Raw genomic sequence first — 18998 nt, 5'->3', positions numbered from 1 at the left:
GGGGGGGGGGGGCAGAGGGAGAGGGAGAAGCAGGCTCCCTGCTGAGCAGGGAGCCCTACGTGGGGTTCTATCCCAGGACCCTGGGATCATGACCTGAGCCAAAGGCAGATGCTTAACCGACTGAGCCATCCAGGCGTCCCAACTTCTATGAGTCTTGTAAGAACATCAACACATGAAATGGGGTCTTAGAATCATGTATTTAACTAAGCTTAAATAAATAATGGCAAGGGGTGCCTGGCTGGCACAGTTAGTGGAGCGTGCGACTCTTGATCTCGGGGTTTGTAAGTTTGAGCCCCACGTTGGATGTAGAGTTTACTTAAAAATAAAATCTTTTAGGGGCACCTGGGTTGCTCAGTTGATTAAGTGGCTGCCTTTGGCTCAGGTCATGATCCCAGAGTCCTGGGATCGAGTCCTGCATCGGGCTCCCTGCTCAGCGGGGAGCTTTCTTCTCCCTCTCCTTCTGTCTGCTGCTCCGCATGTTTGTGCGCTCTCGCTCTCTCTGTCAAATAAATAAATGAAATCTTTAAAAAAATAAAATCAAAATCTTTTTAAAATTTTTAATTAAAAAATGAATAATGGCAAGATAAAATGCTTGAGAATCTGAAGTCTTTTCACCTAGAAACTAGATAACCCTTAGTGAGTTTTTAAGTTGTTGATTTAGCTTCTCTAACTACTACACAGAGACCAACCTTAAAGAATTAAATGTCCCAAGTGCTTGACAGCTTTTTTGAGTAATCCTGAACTCCAACCAACCTTTCTATTACATTAAACTTTTGTTTTATTTATTTGTTTTTTTAAGATTTTATTTATTTGACACAGAGAGAGAGAGCACAAGCGGGGGGAGTGACAGGCAGAGGCAGAGGGGAGAAGCAGGATCCCCGCAGAGCAGGGGGAGCCCTATATGGGCCTCGATCCCAGGACCCCGGATCATGACCTGAGCTGAAGGCAGTCGCTTAACCAAGTGAGCCACCCAGGCACCCCTAAACTTCTGTTTTATTAAGCAGCCATTTCTAAGCTACTTCTGTGCAGTATCTCTATATTAAGGAATATCATAAAAATCTCCTTAACATACTAAAATCAAATATTTTTAAAGTGTACCTTACTTTTATTCTATCATGTAATTAAAAAACAAAAAAAGACTAACGTCACTCAGCTACTTTTAGGAAGGTGCATAAGTGTTTACAGCATTAAATGACTGGGTTTTGTACCTTTCCAAAAGTTTGAGAATTATGCTCTAACAGCAACTGTCAACACCTTATTAGAAAATCGCATTTGGAGGGAGTTTTGGTTTACTGGCATACTTTCTAGAGAAAGGATTTTAATTGCTTTTAAAAGCCTTGAGCTATGAAACTATTACTGGTTTTTACATATGAATCAGTGTGTGTGAGAAATATTTATTAGAAAAAACTAGTTTGAAAATATTAAATGCCGAAAACCTATGTTTGATAGCAGCTCTGAAGCTGGCAATACCTCAGCCTTTCAGTGACTCCACTTTAAATAATCATTCTCTTCATATGAGGGAAAGATGGTTCTGTCAATAAATGGAGGTGTGGTAGTGACTAATTTGAAAATGATAACAATGTCTGTTATTGGCCGTCTTAGAAGAATGAAAGGGAGGAATCAAAGGCCTGTCTTCTCAGTCCTCTCTTCTCTTGTTTGTACATACAGATGAGGACAGAACTGTATTTCCTTTCATCTCAGAAGAATCGCCCCAGCCTCTTTGGAATGCCACTGATTGTTCCATGTACGGTGCATACCCGGAAGAAGGACTTGTATGATGCGGTTTGGATTCAAGTGTCTCGATTAGCCAGCCCACTCCCACCTCAGGAAGCCAGTAACCATGCTCAGGATTGGTGAGTTTAGGGGATCAGCCTAGACCTGTGGTTTCCAAACTCAAGAAGAAGAATTTCTATGAATTCTGTGTGATACATAGGATACATCCCATGTTAGGTTAATCACTTGTTTAAGAACCACGCAGAGAGCGTATAATTCAACGATTTGGTTTCATCTTTTGAGTAGGAGAGACTATACAGCTTCCTTTTATCACCTAGACATTCTAGTGTCTAATAATCCTTTCATTCTCTAATCTCTTACCTAAAACTCCTCCTGCTAATGCTTTAAATCCTTCAGGTAATATCCTTGACTTTTGTTATTGCAAAATTAGAGAGTATGAATTCACCAGGAAATTTGTATCCTCTCAACCCTCTGAAATTGAGGATGGGAACAATAGTGTGCATTTCTATACATGAACTCTAAAAAATTCCCATGCCATAAATGATTTAGTTGGATTATTTCCATACCATGTCAGTTTAACACAGAATAATTTCGTAAGTCTAGGTAAAGAAAATAAATGTCTTCTGTTTTCTTTCCATTCCTCCTACCAGTGTTCTGTTGGATTAGTAAATGTGTTTATTTCTAATAATTGTTAGGATCATGATGCCTTATTTATATCGGAACTGAATTGCAGTTTATTATCTCGTTGTCATGGTGCAAGTGAGAGTTCAGCTTCTGTGTTAACTGAATAGAAGCTGTCTTTGCTGGTAGGTTATGTTATGGGGTTTTTTGATGCCGACAATAAGGCTTGAGGATAAATCTTAAAGGAAAACTGCAAATAATAGATAAGCAATTTAGTTGAGGAATGTTGTGTTTAGTAAAAATGACAGTAAGGCAGGATTAAATTTGAAGGAAAGTCGGACTGAATTGAAAGACTTCCAAATGAGGACTTTTCCCAGGGTTTGCTAATGAATTGGATATGGAGTATGAGAGAAAGAGAAATCCAAGCTTGGTTTTCAGCCTGAGCAATTGTTTATGAATGGTCTTAACATTTAATGAAATGAGGAAAACTGAGGAAGGAGCAGGTTTGGGCAAGAGATGACAGGAATCAAGTTAAATTCAAGATGTAGGTTATATTTTCAAGTGGGAAATAGACTGAAGTGTCCTTTGCTGAAGATGGAAACAGGTGTCATCAGCAAATAGTTGGTATTTAAAGCCCTGAGACTAGATGATATCATTTAGAGAGTAAGAGTTATATAGAGAAGATACCCACAGTCTAATTCCTGATCCATTCCAACGTTTAGAGGTTGAAAAATGACAACAAGTGCGGGCGCCTGGGTGGCTTAGTTGGTTAAGGGACTAACTTCGGCTCGGGTCATGATCCTGGAGTCCCGGGATCGAGTCCCACATCGGGCTCCCTGCTCAGCGGGGAGTCTGCTTCTCCCTCTGACCCTCCCTCCTCTCATGCTCTCTCTCTCTCTCTCTCATTCTCTCTCTCAAATAAATAAATAAAATCTTTAAAAAAAAAAAAAAGAAAGAAAAATGACAACAAGTGAGATTGAGAAGGAACAGCCAGTGGGAACTGACCACTGGACTTGATAAAATGGCAGTCTTTGTGACCTTTGCAAAAGCTGTTTTGGTGGAGTGGTGTAGATTAAGGCATGGAGGTTAGAATAGGTAAAAGAGAAAGTGCTTCTACAGGCAATAAAGAAATAATAAGAGAAAACACGCTGAAATATTTATGAATGAAAATGGTAAAATGCCTCCAATTTCCTTCAAAATAATTAGTGGGTCACAATAGCCAAGAGGCTAATAACCCAAATGTTCATCAACAGACAAATGGATAAACAATATGTGGTATATCCATACAACGGAGGGTTCATTAACCATAAAAAGGAATGAAGTTCCAATACCCACTATAACATAGATGAACCTCAGAAACATTATACTAGGGCGCCTGGGTGGCTCAGTCGGTTAAGCAACTGCCTTCGGCTCAGGTCATGATCCTGGAGTCCCGGGATCGAGTCCCACATCGGGCTTCCTGCTCAGCAGGGAGTCTGCTTCTCCCTCTGACTCTCTTCCCTCTCGTGCTCTCTATCACTCAAATAAATAAATAAAATCTTAAAAAAAAAAAAAAAAAGAAACATTATACTAAGTGAAATAAACCAGACACAAAAGGACAAATACTGTGGGATTTCACTTTTAAAAGATATCTCAAGTAGCAATTCATAGACAGAAAGTAGATTAGGGGTGACCAGGGTTTGGGAGGAGAGGTGCAGGGGAATTATTATTGCTTGATGGGTACACAGTTTCTGTTTGGGAAGATGAAAAATTTCTGGAGATGGATGGTGGTGATGGTTGCACAGCATTGTGAACGTACTTAATGCCACCGAATTGTATACTTAAAAATGGTTAAATGGTAAATTTTATGTATATTTTACCATAGTTTTTTTTTTAATGGAATGAAAGAATCCAGGGGATAGATGAAATAGATGTGGCCAAGGATTGGTGATTGTTACAGCTGGGTGACAGATACATGGGGGTTCATTGTACAGTTCTCTCTTTTTGTGAGTGTTAATGTCAGTAAATTTGAATGTTTACATTAGATGGACAAATTCCTGGAATTGAGGATCTATATAAAAGATGATTTTGAGGGACAGTGGACAAGGAGGAAAAGTAAGGATTTGAGGGCAGTGACTAGAAATTTCTCTTTGGTCTTGGGGGCCTGGGTAGCTCAGTTGGTTAAGTGTCTTACCTTCGGCTCAGGTCACGATTCCAGGGTCCTGGGATCGAGCCCCCGTGTCAGGCTCTCGGCTCAGCAGGAATTCTCCTCCCTCTTCCTCTGCCCCTGCTCTCTCTCTCTAATAAATAAAATCTTTTTAAGAAATAAATTTCTCTTTGGTCAAATAATTGTTAAAGTAGTGATACTTGAATAAGTGATTTAAAAGGATAGGAGATGGTTGTTGCAAAGTAGGATATTTGGAACGGAGATTTTTGGAGGTGTGAAGTCCTTATCATGGTTTCATTACCTTCAGCAACCATGTAATAGCCACTGCCAATTGCCAGATGTGCTGCCCTGTATTGCTTCTTATTGGGGCAAGGATGAATAAATATTTTTTTAAGTTGGAGAATTCAAGACTGTTTTGCAGTTAAAAGACATTACTCTAAAAATGTTACTGGGGCGCCTGGGTGGCTCAGTCATTAAGCACCCGCCTCTGGCTCAGGTCATGATCCCAGGGTTCTGGGATCAAGCCCCACATGGGGCTGCCTGCTCTGCAGGAAGCCTGCTTCTCCCTCTCCTACTCCCCCTGCTTGTGTTCCCTCTCTCGCTGTCTCTCTCTCTCTGTCAAATGGATAAATCTTTAAAAAAAATAAATAAATAAAAATGTTATGTACCTTATAGCTTTGAGTAGTTAAAGCAGGGAAAAGGGGTAACTCATGTACCACATCAGGATTCTGATTAAAGAAAACTTCTAAATATATAGTTAGTCGACTCTTCTAAAAAACCATTATGACGTTTCAGCCTTCTGTGCTGTGTCAATGTTCTTGTCATAGAAAGGTCTAATTACTTGTTTAGTGTGAATTAAATCTTATGATAGAATTAGGACTGAAGGATAATTGGTATTTGATTTCATGATTTGCTTATCTTATAAAATTTGCGTGGACCACATGGACTCTCTTAGAGACATCTGGCAGTCTAGTCTGTCTACCCTTCTGTATGCAGGGATACAGCATGGGAGCCCTGAGTGTGTTTAGTACAGGGCTGGCTGCTGCTTATGGGTTAAGATAACCAGCATTGAACCATCACCATGAGCATACTGCTATGACAGATGTCCCTGCCTTGGGTTACTTCAAGAGAAAATGAAAAGGAGTTGAGACCTCAAATCAGAAATGTTTTTTTATACTCTTTGGTTTATGTTCTGTTTCAGTGATGACAGTATGGGCTATCAATATCCCTTCACTCTACGAGTTGTGCAGAAAGATGGAAACTCCTGTGCTTGGTGCCCATGGTATAGGTAAAGTGATCTTCTGCAAAAGAAAAATTTTAGTAGAATTGCAACTTCAGATATTATACCTTTTTCATAAGGTTTCCAGTTTTTAGAAGTAATGTTGAATATGGGGTGCCTGGGTGGCTCAGTTGTTAAGTGTCTGCCTTCAGCTCAGGTCATGATCCCAGGGTCCTGGGATCGGGCCCCGCATCAGGCTCCCTGCTCCGCGGGAAGCCTGCTTCTCCGTCTCTCACTCCCCCTGCTTGTGTTCCCTCTCTCGCTGTGTCTCTGTCAAATAAATAAGTAAAATCTTAAAAAAAAAAAAGAAGTAATATTGAAAAGTAATATTGAATAATGAGAAGCTTAGAATAAACTTAGGAATTATTGATTCATCTTTTCCTTATTATGAGGTCTATAACTTAGGTTTGCTCTTGAGTCTTAGGTGGTTCTATAAACTCTATGATACTCATCAAATTCATAGTTTATGATCAACATTTATTATTTTATACTTTCTGCTCTTTAAATATAAATCAGTTTAGCAGTTCTGAGTCCAGTGAAACAGTCTACTTACTAGACTTTCCTGGAAATCTGTTTTTTATTTTTAGAAGAATTATGGAGATTTATTGGTCATTACTGTTGCACCTTGGAAAATACCTGAGTACTGAAGTCAGCCTTCAGAGAACTGTAATAGACTTAGCATATCACTTTTACAAACAAAGAAATAGGCATTGTTATATCAGATGAGTTATCCTACCTCAGAGCATTAAATAACTAAATTTAGAATTTTCTTACCCGTGTATTATCTCAAATGTCCAATTTCCATGTCATTTACTTGCCATAAAGTCCACATACTCATGTGGACTAAAAATGGCTGTCAAGTGCTTTGAAAAAACAGAGACATGAGAAGTGATAGGCATGCTTCCCTGAAATAATAATAATTACTAATATATATTCATGCATTGATCAGTCTTAAGTTAGAGGCCCATGACAGACTGTGAACCCAAGAAAGAAAGTGGAGTAGAAAGGGAGAATATATCTGATAAAGAAAATTTGGATTCTTTCATAATTATTCCATCCTTCAGTAGATCATTCCCCCCCCCCTTTAGATTTTGCAGAGGCTGTAAAATTGATTGTGGGGAAGACCGAGCTTTCATCGGAAATGCCTGTATTGCTGTGGATTGGGACCCCACAGCTCTTCACCTCCGCTATCAAACATCACAGGAAAGGGTGAGTACTCAAGGCCACCATAAGATGGTGATTTTTATTTGTAAGCATTTTCCCAGTTTAATCGTATTGTGCCGTTTCTGTTTTAGGTGATCTAAATCATCAATCAGAAAAATATTCATTGGTATTCTCTGTGGCACTTAATATATTGGCATGATTACATGGATGTTTCAGTTTTCCCACTTCTAGAGTTAATTGTATTGGGGCATTATATTTCAAAAATACTAATAATAAATAAATCTTGAAACTCTGGGTATATTTAAGATGTTATATTGTTTGGCCATCACATACCAAGCAATAAATATCTCTCTGCCTGTTTATTAATTATTATTGAAGCTGTAGCATTTGGTAACCACTGTTACTTAACTCAAAGGCATCCCAGGGCTATAGGTTCTTAATGGGCATACTGATCAGAAAAATTAGAGAAAAGATTGAAAGTTTGAAGACCGGGCACCTAAGAGTATATCTCAGTGGCTATTCTTACACTTAGCATTCCTCTATTGCCAGAGCAGTTTTAAATTTTGAAAATGTTACTTCAAAAAGAATACTAACTCCATACCTAAAAATGTTTGCCAAATATCATTTGAAGGATAGTTTGGCTAGGTAGCTAATGGATAGAGATATGACAAATCTGATGGAGAAGTAAAAGCAACAGAATCAAAGGATTTTTTTTTTTTTTTTAGTCACCTGAAGAATTGTAGTGGCTTTTGCATTTATGTGGCTCTTGATGGAAATTTCCAGTGTACAATCTGAAAAACTCTAGAGGACATTCTGCTTATAGAAAGAAGGGCCTACGTGACCTGTTCAGTCTCACCCCATTTCCACTTTCAGTGATGCTCTTAGGATACCATGGAAACCAACTTACTGTTGATATATCCTGCTTTGCTAGGGGCTGGGGCCACATGACTAATTTCTTTCTTTCTTTTTTTTTTTTTTTTTGACTAATTTATTTCTACATAATTTCTCTTCCTACCTGTGGTTTCTGCATGTGCTTGGGGAGTCACGTAGACAAGGGAGATTCCTTGGTTCAGAATTGACATTTTTGCCCATATATTTTATGTTTTTTATCCCAGTGATTCTAGGAATTTATTCTAGGGAAATACTCTGTAATTTGCTGACAAATCTTCATCATAGTATTTTTAGAATAGTAGAAAAATTTGAAACTTGTATTTGTCCCACATTAGAGGAATGGTTAAATAAAGCATAGTATAATAGCTGGGTAAACTATTATGCAGTCATTGAAAATAATGATTACCAGGGGTTTTGGGGGGTTTCTGGGTTTTTTTTTAAAGATTTATTTATTTGAGAGAGTCTCAAGCAGACTCCACGCGAAGCTCAGAGCCAAGCTCAGAGCCCTGCACGGGGCTTGGTCTCATGACCCTGAGATCACAACCTGAGCTGAAACCAAGAATTGGATGCTTAACAGACTGCGCCCCCCAGGTGCCCCATTACCACAGTTTTTTTTTTTTTTATTGGCATATATGGGAAGATACTTAACGATGTCATGGGTTATTTTTAAAGCAAGGTATAGAATTGCACATACTGAAAAATCTTTTCAATATAAAAGAATACTATTTAGGAAAAGGAAAAGAACATAAAACGGCAGGCACCTGGGTGGTTCATTTGGTTAAGCGTCCCACTCTTGGTTTTGGCTGAGATCATGATCTCAGGGTTTTGAGTTCAAGCCCCCATTGAGCTCCACACTGAGCGTGGAGCCTACATTTAAAAAAAAAAAAAAGAATATAAAAGTTTCCCTGCCTTTTTATATTTTTCTGTGCTTTCAAAATTTCTATGTAAATGTTTTATTTGGTACACAGAAAAAGAGGCAATTGCTCTTAGTCTTTTTATTTTTCACCTATTTAGACTTCACATTCCTCAATAGCTAATTGAAGTAGATAGCTTTTTATATCTCCCTCTTTTTCTAATAGTCTTATCATGTGAGAAAGCCATGACTTCATTCTTTATGTTTTGTGTTAAGGATGAGCTTTCAAGCAGAAGAAGAAAGAGGGTGCCAATGAGTGATTTAAACTATTTGAATAGTGGTAGAGGATCTGGGAATGGATCCCAAGACATAAAAAGGGAATCTTTGTCATTTAGGGAAATTTTATTGATAAATAAAAATTATTATCAGCCCACAAATAGGTTTTTTTTAACGAACCTTCCTCCTTGTCTCCAGTAGCCTGTGTGTTCCATGAGAAATATAGTGAATAAAGATCAACATTCTTTACTAGCTTACTGCAATTGGTTGTTGTCCATAAAGCATCCCTGATAGAGATAATGTTTAACTGGCTATGAGAAAAGAATATTACTGTTTTACTCCTCTGATTCCAGCAACCATGATGCAACATACTTTCTTTTGAAGCATGTCTGTTTTTCCCTTAGATGACCAGCTCTAAAGATGATGAAAGTTAGTATCAGAAAAGAAGTCAGTGACCTAAGGTCAAGCCAGATTTCTCATTATGAAAAAAAAAAAAAAAGACTTTTCTCTAAGTTCCTCTTTGTAGATCTTTAGAAATGGCTGGTGATGCAATGCTAAAACCGTTAACTGCATGGTCAACCCAGCATTTGACAGCCTGTGACTCAGCAAGCCTCTCATGTGGGGAAAGTCACACATGAAAACCTCTTGTAAACTGAATGTCCTGAGCCGTGCCAATCTGTAAGCTAGGTGGCTCAGTGTTCCCATCATAAGTTCAGGAAGGAAAACAGAAGGGAAGTTGCCTCAGGCAAAGAGAACAAATTCACCTCTGAATGGGGTCAGTAATAAGTTCAGTAATGGACATGTGTGTGCCCTTTGCCAGAAAGAGAGACCTTATTGTTGGACTTGGTGTCCAGACCCCGCCCTGGGATGAAAAGATCCCTGTGTGAAGTCTCACGGTAGCATTCAAAGTCCTGATGCTGTGCCTCACCCGCTGTGGTTCTCGGTTGCTGTTAAGTGGCAACAAGAATGGGAGACGGGAAAATTCTTCCTTGTCTGTTGCATTCTAGGTACCTCCCGCTCTCCTCTTTGCTGACCCCACACTACCTCCAACACACATCCTTGCACACCTACCCCCTCTGCTCTCTCTCTCTCTCTCATACATATGTCCTTCTTGCTCCTGAACCTAGCATGCTGGTTAGTAGAACCAGAAAGGTTTGGGCAGGTATTAGGGGTCTTCTCGACAAAGTTAGGCATTTTTTGAGCCCGCTGTTGCTTTTATTGCCGTCTCTTTATTGCCGTCTCTGGTAAAAACGCCCCATGAGGCAGGGGACAGATGATACACATGGTATTCTGATAACTCTGTTACATGGCACCAGCATGCAAATGAGTTTTATCCTGTGGGGTTTCATGCTCTCATATGTTCCCTTCTCTTGGCAAGCTTTTTGTACCCTTTCTGATTTAATCCAGATCTGGCACCTGTGTTCCAGTGATATTATTTCTCCTGTAAAGCCTGCAGCCTACTAATAATATTGTCTTTCTGCTTGAAAATGAATGGCCTAACCTCAACACCCCTGGCTTGAGGGTGAGCTCACATGTAAGCTGTTTTAGGACTTCAAAATTGTAAAATAGAGGTGTAGTAGCCGCTAGTCACGTGTGGCTCTTGAACACTTAAATGTGCCTGATTCAAGTTAAGGATTCCAAAGACTTAGTGAAAAAGAATCTAGGGCACCTGGGTGGCTCAGTTGGTTAAGCAACTGCCTTCGGCTCAGGTCATGATCCTGGAGTCCCGGGATCGAGTCCCACATTGGGCTCCCTGCTCAGCAGGGAGTCTGCTTCTCCCTCTGACCTTCTTCCCTCTTGTGCTCTCTCTCATCCTCTCTCTCTCTAATAAATAAATAAAATCTTTAAAAAAAAAGAATCTAAAATATGTCATCAATAATTCTCATATTGATCACATGTTGAAATGATACATTTTGTATGTATTGGATTAAATAAAATATATCATTATAATTCAAAAATTGTAAAACAAACAGGCAATTCCTTGTTTTTGTCATTTTGAAGAGTTCAGAGAATTTTCAAGAAAAGCAATTATTACAGTCATATAAATAGAAATTTGATCCAAATGTTATTGATGTGATTTTGGAAGTAAATGTACAAATACTGCATTTGCTCAGACTTGTTTGAGTCCTGTTTTCTTTTTCCTCATGTAGAATAAAATGAGAATGAGTCACCTAACGGATGATGCCTAGCCATGGGACCATTTTAAACCCCCTCCCTCCTGCCCTTCCGCCCACCCCTTCTGCCATTCCTATTGTTCCCTCCATCTGCAGGTTGTCGATGAGCATGAGAGTGTGGAACAGAGTCGACAAGCACAAGCTGAGCCCATCAACCTGGACAGCTGTCTCCGTGCTTTCACCAGTGAGGAGGAGCTAGGGGAAAATGAGATGTACTACTGTTCCAAGTGTAAGACCCACTGCTTGGCAACCAAGAAGCTGGATCTCTGGAGGCTTCCCCCAATCCTGGTATGTTACAGCCCTACCTCTGAGAGAGCAGGAGCCTGGCATATAGGAAGGAAGTCATGAACAGATAGGAATTTTATTACTTTTGAGAATAAGAAGACTCTTCCTGTGGCAGTATTTAAAACCCTTTGGCTGTGCAAGGTTTTTGTGTTGCACACAGATTAATTGTTCTATACATATTATTACTCCCAGTTCCTGCTCTGAAGGAGCATACAGGCTAGAAGGAGAGGGAAGTCATATAGAACATTAACTGTAGTTCAGTGCAGTATGTGAGAAGTGCCGCAAGGTGTGCGTCCTGGTGAATTTGAACTTCAGGAGAAGATGCTTCTGTTGCTTGTCAGGAGAGTTTGAAGTGCCATATCTTCCTGTTCATTTAAGAAAGTATTTTTCCTTAAGGGTGGAAGTATCATATCAAATGTAACTGTAAGGCACTGGTATATTTTAACCAGACCTTGTGTGTATTTTTTTCTTCATGTCTTCTTCCTACTACTCTGTGAGACGGTAAATGTAGGTTTTCTTTCCTTGGACCAGAACAACTTCCCAGTAAAGGATGCACAGGAAATTAATAACATTAATTAGCCAGCTCCAGGGATGGGAACTCTGGGAGGAAAGGAAAAGGGCAGGGGCAAGCTTGGGACAGGTGGGTGGGAAGGGGGAAAGTTTATTTTTAACTGAGGTGTAATTAACATGAAATTAAATGCATAGATTTTAAATGTCTAGTTTGATGAGTTTTGATAATTATGTATGCCTGTGAAATCACACAGAACATATGCAGTAAAGGTATTTATATAAAAACTATGTTTTTTATGTCTTTAAAGAATGAATTTTATGTTGAGAGCTCCATGGGCTTCTGTAGATCCATATAGGAGTATACCCCTTAGGAAGGGTTTCTCTTTATATACACAGTAAATTGTGAGCGTTTAGGGTAGAGGTAGCCACCCAAAGATCTGTGCCCACACTAGATCATATAATAACACTGTATAAGATTAGAGGAATTTGTTGCTCTTGAAAAAGAAAAGAGAAGCCACAAAGGAAAAGGGAGATTCTTACGTTCTTTAGGACAGTGAAACTCTCTGGTAACAACCAAAGGATATGGTAAGAAATGAGAGGCCTCCTACTGGAGATTGGGTAAGTTTCATCCATTTTTCTTCAAAATACTCAGTATAGTCTTCTGTCTTCATGACAGAAGTATATTTGTGAGTGGATCTTCTATGATGTTGGAAAAAGGTAAAGGTCAGTGTGGGTCACAGGCCCAGGAAGCAGAGGAAGACACGCAAATATGGGCTCCTAGGATGTTGCAGAAATTTGGGAAGAATTTAGGATATGCACAGGTTATGAAATTAGGGAGATTACCATGTTAGCTATACATCTAAAGGCCAGTGGCCCCACTGATAATTCTGTTACATAATAAGATATATTCTTTTTGAAAAAAAAAGATTATATATTCTTGAACATTCACATGTATTAGACTTGAGGTTTTTACATGTAATTTTGTATCTTCTGAACCCTTTAACGTAATTGTTTTCTACCTTTCCTTCTTCAGATTATTCACCTTAAACGATTTCAATTTGTAAATGGTCGATGGATAAAGTCACAGAAAATTGTTAAATTTCCTCGTGAAAGTTTTGACCCGAGTGCTTTTTTGGTACCAAGAGACCCGGCTCTCTGTCAGCGTAAACCACTCACACCCCAGGGGGATGACCTCTCTGAGCCCAGGGTTCCGGGAGGAGACGTGAAGAAAGTGGATGCTCAGAATTCAGCTGGGGAAGAGGAGGTGCTCCTAAGCAAGAGCCCATCTTCACTCAGTGCAAACATCATCAGTAGCCCTAAAGGTGAGGAAGCCTGGAGGGTCTCATGGAGCCCAGATGTCACCCTGAGAAGGGCTTTCCTGGGACCCCTATAGGCTTCGTGTTTCCCTCTTTTTCCACTCTGGAACAACTGCTTGGTGAGGTAGAAGGAACCTATCTGGAATCAGACCTATCTAGATTTGAGTCACCTGTGTCACTTTTAGCAAGAGATGCAGCCTCCCTAAATCTATTTTCTCATTCATAAAAGTTCCCAGAGTCTGAGGATTTGCTACATCAAGAACGAAACACCATATATGCCTGATACCTGTTGTGATCATGAATGATAGTTGTCATCCTTGTTCCCAAAGTATAGTCTGGGAACCCCTAGAGGGTCTCTGAGAGACCCTTTCAGGGGGCCTGGAGGAGTAGAACTCTTTTCATAAAAAATACTAAGACAGTATTCACCTTTTCAACTTCTATTCTCACAAATGTGCCTGGAGTAAGAGCCACCATGATATGTGATATCTTCAGTGAAATATGTGTTTACGTATTATATTTTTTAGTTCCTCAGTTTTAATTTCTAATACTAATATTGACAGATATAACCCACAGAAGCAAAAGTTCTAGGGTCTTCAACAATTTTTAAGAGTACATAAGGAGATGAGGGAGGCTGTGACCAAAAAGTTTGAGATCGACTACCTTACCAGATTGTTGTGAGAGGTAGAGATAGTAGAGAGTTCCCAATACTGTGCCTAGCAATAGTAAGTGCTTAATAAATGGCTATCATATCTTTTAATCTACTTTAACAAAGGAGAATATTTGTAATACATCTTAGTGTAATTGTGGTTTTTTTTTTTTTTTAGTCTAATTGTTTGGAACTGAATCTGACCGAAGTTATCTTTCTGCTGTTTGTTTTTATTTTATTTTCATCTTTCTGCTGTTTTTAAGTCCCTACATGGTACTTTACGTTTTCAGGACATTGCTGCCTGTGGGAGCTTGGCCTGAGGAAGAACTCATTGGCTACATAATAGGAATAAAAAGTAGCTGGTCAGAACACCCCTGTATTTACCTTTATGTGTACACTTGTGAAGTTGGCTTCAAAGTTAGCATTTGGCGGCTGGTTAAACTTGTGGCATTTGGGATTTATGAATTTTGTCCTTCTCTCCCTTTCACAGGTTCACCTTCTTCAACAAGAAAAAGTGGAACCAGCTGTCCCTCCAGCAAAAATAGCAGCCCTAACAGTAGCCCTAGGACTTTAGGGAGGAGCAAAGGGAGGCTCCGGCTACCCCAGATCGGCAGCAAAAATAAACTGTCAAGTAGTAAGGAGAACTTGGATGCCAGCAGAGAGAATGGGGCTGGACAAGTTTGTGAGCTGGCTGATGCCTCAAGCCGAGGGCACATGCTGGGGGGCAGCCAAACTGAGCTGGTCACCCCTCAGGACCATGAAGGAGCTCTGGCCAATGGATTTCTTTATGATCATGAGGCATGTGGCAATGGCTACAGCAATGGTCAGCTTGAAAACCACAGTGAAGAAGACAGCACTGATGACCAAAGAGAAGATGTTCGTGTTAAGCCTATTTATAATCTATATGCAATTTCGGTAAGTGATTACATGGTTTCCAGAGTGATCTGCACTTCTCTGTGGTTCCTTCATCTTCATTCATTCATCAGTCATTTTTTTCAGGGCCTCCTTATTTGCTAGGCGTTGAACTTAGTGATAACAAAGTTAGCAGTAGATCTTGGCCTTCTGGGTAGAATCCAAGGTGCTCCCAGTGTAATGCAGGGGATAATCATGTAATATTATAATTGGAGTCACGGGTTCAAGGCATTCATAGTTATGTACACCTAGGGAATTTTAGCTTTTTAAAAAATAGTTACAACTATAAAATGGTAAGATTTGGAGCTTTTAAACTTTGACTTTTCTTTTTGTTTTATTTTTAGAAAAGGGTAGGGTAGGTGGTTCCAAAACATTTTTCTTAATCGCTTAAGTGATTGTGTTTTCCTGATTGGGTCCTAGTGTTGTGCCCTGGCCAGACTGCTGTTAACCACTAACATACCTCTACTTTTTTCTCTCTTGCAGTGCCATTCAGGAATTCTGGGCGGGGGCCATTATGTCACTTATGCCAAAAACCCAAACAGCAAGTGGTACTGTTATAATGACAGCAGCTGTAAGGTAAATATCCCCACTCTTTAAATAAAAGAAACAGAAATGTCGACAAATCTAGGGAACATTTGTTGAAATCATGGACTTTGTCCCAAATAGGAAATAGATATTTTTGTTAGAGTCATTATATAGGTGCCTTCAGTATTAAAGGAAAAAAAGTGATGTGCAGAGTAGAGAATGAAAACATGAACGGTGAGGAAAAAGAAGATATTGGTTAGTGAGAAAAAGTTCTTACCTTTTGAGCTATTAGGATTTGATGTTTTTTTCTTTATTTTGTTTTCATTCTTCTTATTTGTCAATGGTCAGACTATTTTCCCCAAAACAAACATTGAGAATAATAGGACTTATTTTAGGGCAGGTACCAGGCAGCCAAAATATTAAGTTGATTGGAAGCAGTCTGGGTTAGTAATTAAAGAAGGTTGGTGCTCCCTTCCCTAGCAAGGATTAAGAGCCAGCATAGGGACGGCTTTTTTATTAAAGGCTTTTCTTTCCCCTTCAGGAACTTCACCCAGATGAAATTGACACCGACTCTGCCTACATTCTTTTCTATGAGCAGCAGGGGATAGACTATGCACAATTTCTGCCAAAGATCGATGGCAAAAAGATGGCAGACACGAGCAGCATGGATGAAGACTTTGAGTCTGATTACAAAAAGTACTGTGTGTTACAGTAGAGCTTCCACTCTGGCTGCTAGGCAGGCTAGTGGTGAGGGGGACGGCTCCCTGTAGCTGACATTTGGCAGAAGCGTCGCTGAAAGGCAAGCTAAATGTAGTTATTTTATCCTGTGACCCTGAAGCACAAAATAAAAATCCTAATTAAAATAGCAGTTAACATAACAGTAGTAATACTTTGGTTTGGAAGTGTCTCACACGAGCTCTCTGGTAGAGAACTTTCAGGCAGAGCCCACCATTAGCCTGGAAGCAAAAGGGTTTGGCACCAGCCACCTGGGACCAAATAAGAACTAAATTGTGCTTGTCCAGATATAAACAAACATGTAGTGAGTGTAGAGTTTACCAATAACCATAACAAAATGCTAAGAATTTCCTGGGAGTCAAAGTCAAACAAAAAATTGTAGTGTTGTCTGGGGACGACATGATATGCTACCTCCTTTTTCTGAAGTTTTATTCCATTATATTGACAAGATGGAGAAAGCAAGATCAGAAGGTGTGCAAAGGTTTCTTCTGGCATGGACACACATTTTTCTATTTATTTTTTAAACCATTTCCCCCACTCTTTCTATGCCTTTCTTGCTTTTTGTTTCTGTTGTGTTCGTGTTTGAGACACAACCAGTCATTCGTGGCAGAGGCATATAGAAGTGGTCAGTTCAGAAAGGAGACTCTCTCAAGAGCTGTGTGCCTTCTACCCAGGGCCATGGTCAGAGACCCTGTAGGGGGAAAAAAAGCATCCTGGGAAATCCAGCTAAAGGAGCCCTGCACATAGAGGCATCTTACGTTGAGGATACTTCAAGTGTCCTCAGAAATGGATCCCCCACCCCTGCTGAAGCACAGTAGGATAGTTGCCAATATTTGCACCATCATTACATGCCCACGTTGCACAAGAGCTTCTGAGAGGGAAGGTGGCATCAAAGCTAGATGGTGTTTTACAACTAGGGGTTGTTTGTTCTTTGTTTCTTTGTTTTGCACTTTAAAAAAAAGAGAGAATACATGCAAGTGAACTTTTTTAAAACATGTTCATATTTGATGGCTGTAAGGGCTATAAATTAACTTGAATGGGGGTATTTTGCCCCATCATATTAAATTTAAAAACAAAACACATCCCAGACACTGATAGTATGTATTTTTTATTTAATTGGTGGGTTTAGGAAGTAAGCTTTTGTTTTGTTTGCATGTCCATTTGTTTGGTCTTTTGGTTTTTTTGGTGTTTGTCTTTTTTTTTCTTTCTTTTTTTAATAATTTCACAGTAGTGTTCATCAAAAATTATGTTTCTTTGCTCGCTTCATTTTTTTCCTCTGATAATTCAAAACTGGAACAAAAGTATAAATGTTATTTATTTCGGGCAGCATTTTTTTTCCCTGTGTTGTTTTTAAATATATGTAAAGTAAATATTCCCCCCCCCTTTTTTTCCATTCTTTTTTTATTCATCTGGACCCTGGGAGTGATTCTCATTAATTGTCAGATTTCATTAACCTTCCTTCCTCACAGATAGTAGGTACCAATGTAATTAAGCATTTGTGCTCTGATACCTGAGGCAGGTTATTATCCAGTTCTTCTCAGAGCATTTGGAAAGGTTGTTTTAAATGGATACCTAAGTCAAAACCCTATTCAGAAAAAGACTGTAATTACAAGTAGGAAGGAGTGGCCTAAATGGTAAAATATGATGAAGTCAGACAAAATGCAGGCTTTATAGTGTCATGATTTCAGTATATAAAAATCTGTCCATTTCTACCTGGACAAATCCCGTGAAAAAGTGGAAGATTTAAAATAATTTCCTTACAGATGTTTTATTTAAGCAGGTAGCACAATCTACTAATGTTGTTTGATCTGTGTTTGTTATATTGGTTGTAATTAATTTTTTAATTCATGACTAGCAGAAAATTTATTAAATTAACTATTAACTACATTCACCTTGTAAATTACTGTATAAAACTTGTTGACAATGCACTGACTTTAGAAAGATGTTAATGTACATAAATAGAGTGTAAATAAAATAGTGTTGATGTACTGAAATATGAACTGTATAAAAAAGTATTGGTAATTGTATATGGAGTGTACCTGTTTATCTGTAACTATTATCCAAACAAATTAAATACTGTGGATGCATCTATGTGCTGTTTTTCCTCTATACAAGTAAACACCAAAAAAGTCAAATTTTTCAGCCTTTCTCTCTGTGACCCTGTTTAATTCTCCTACTTGAATAATACCTACCTAACATAGAGTGGATGCTCCATCTCCGAAAGAATGGAAACTGTTGAAGGTAGAACAAGATCCCTGCAGTGACCAGGTGAATTGATTTAAACTTTGCTCATATCCCTGTTAGGAAATTATTTGGAAGGCACTGGCATGGGGGGAGGGGGGTGTATGAGAGCTGATAGTGAACAGAGACTTGATGAAGGAGGTCTTAGCAATCATTTTCTTGCAGTTTAAGACAGAAGGTGAAGAGGAAGACTTATCATTGAATAATGATTCGATGATCCTGGGTTTTTAGGGGGCGCTGAGAAACCAAGGATATCCCTGGGTTGTCTCTCTGGGAGGGCGCCAAGGAAGCACTTGGCAGTGGGTCCTTCACCCTCAGTCACTGTTTATCTTTAAAAATAGAATGCCTACCTCTCGGCCTTATCTTGAGTAAATGAAGTATACAAAAGCCTGGCAGTTCCTTGGTAAATGCTTAATGAATGTGGAATCCAACCCCCATGAGATTCAATCATGTTTTGCCAAGAGGTTTTTTTACTCTTGCTATTCTAATGCTAAAAAATTTAATAGCTCTTCGCTCAAATTCTCAAAAACGGGAATACACATTAAAAATGTATAGAATGAAACATGTTGAATCAGCAGCAGTGGTAGCTACTTTAAGGAAACAAACAAAGAATCCAGAAAGTCATCGAAAATAGGGCACCTGGGTGGCTCTGTCGTTAAGTGTCTGCCTTCAGCTCAGGTCATGATCCCA

General features: G+C 39.2%; 1 protein-coding gene across 4 annotated transcripts in view; it reads left to right on the top strand.

Moving 5' to 3' along the window:
* Window positions 1–18158, top strand: part of USP32 (ubiquitin specific peptidase 32) — a 213956-nt gene extending 195798 nt beyond the window's left edge. For all 4 annotated transcript variants that reach the window (XM_025851484.2, XM_025851483.2, XM_073879501.1 and 1 more), the window contains 8 exons: window positions 1669–1853; window positions 5703–5789; window positions 6869–6989; window positions 11235–11426; window positions 12967–13255; window positions 14386–14810; window positions 15291–15383; window positions 15874–18158. In XM_025851484.2, coding sequence (XP_025707269.1) covers window positions 1669–1853; window positions 5703–5789; window positions 6869–6989; window positions 11235–11426; window positions 12967–13255; window positions 14386–14810; window positions 15291–15383; window positions 15874–16047 — 1566 coding nt within the window. In that variant the 3' untranslated portion in view covers window positions 16048–18158. The remainder of the gene's footprint in view (window positions 1–1668; window positions 1854–5702; window positions 5790–6868; window positions 6990–11234; window positions 11427–12966; window positions 13256–14385; window positions 14811–15290; window positions 15384–15873) is intronic.
* The last annotated feature ends 840 nt before the right edge of the window (window positions 18159–18998 follow it).

The sequence above is a fragment of the Callorhinus ursinus genome, unplaced genomic scaffold (assembly GCF_003265705.2).
Source record: "Callorhinus ursinus isolate GAN/ISIS: 27379988/994484 unplaced genomic scaffold, GSC_fseal_2.0 scaffold34, whole genome shotgun sequence".
Classification (NCBI taxonomy): Eukaryota; Metazoa; Chordata; class Mammalia; order Carnivora; family Otariidae; genus Callorhinus; species Callorhinus ursinus.
Note: the sequence above shows the minus strand (reverse complement) of the source record. Positions and strands in the feature narration are given on the sequence as shown.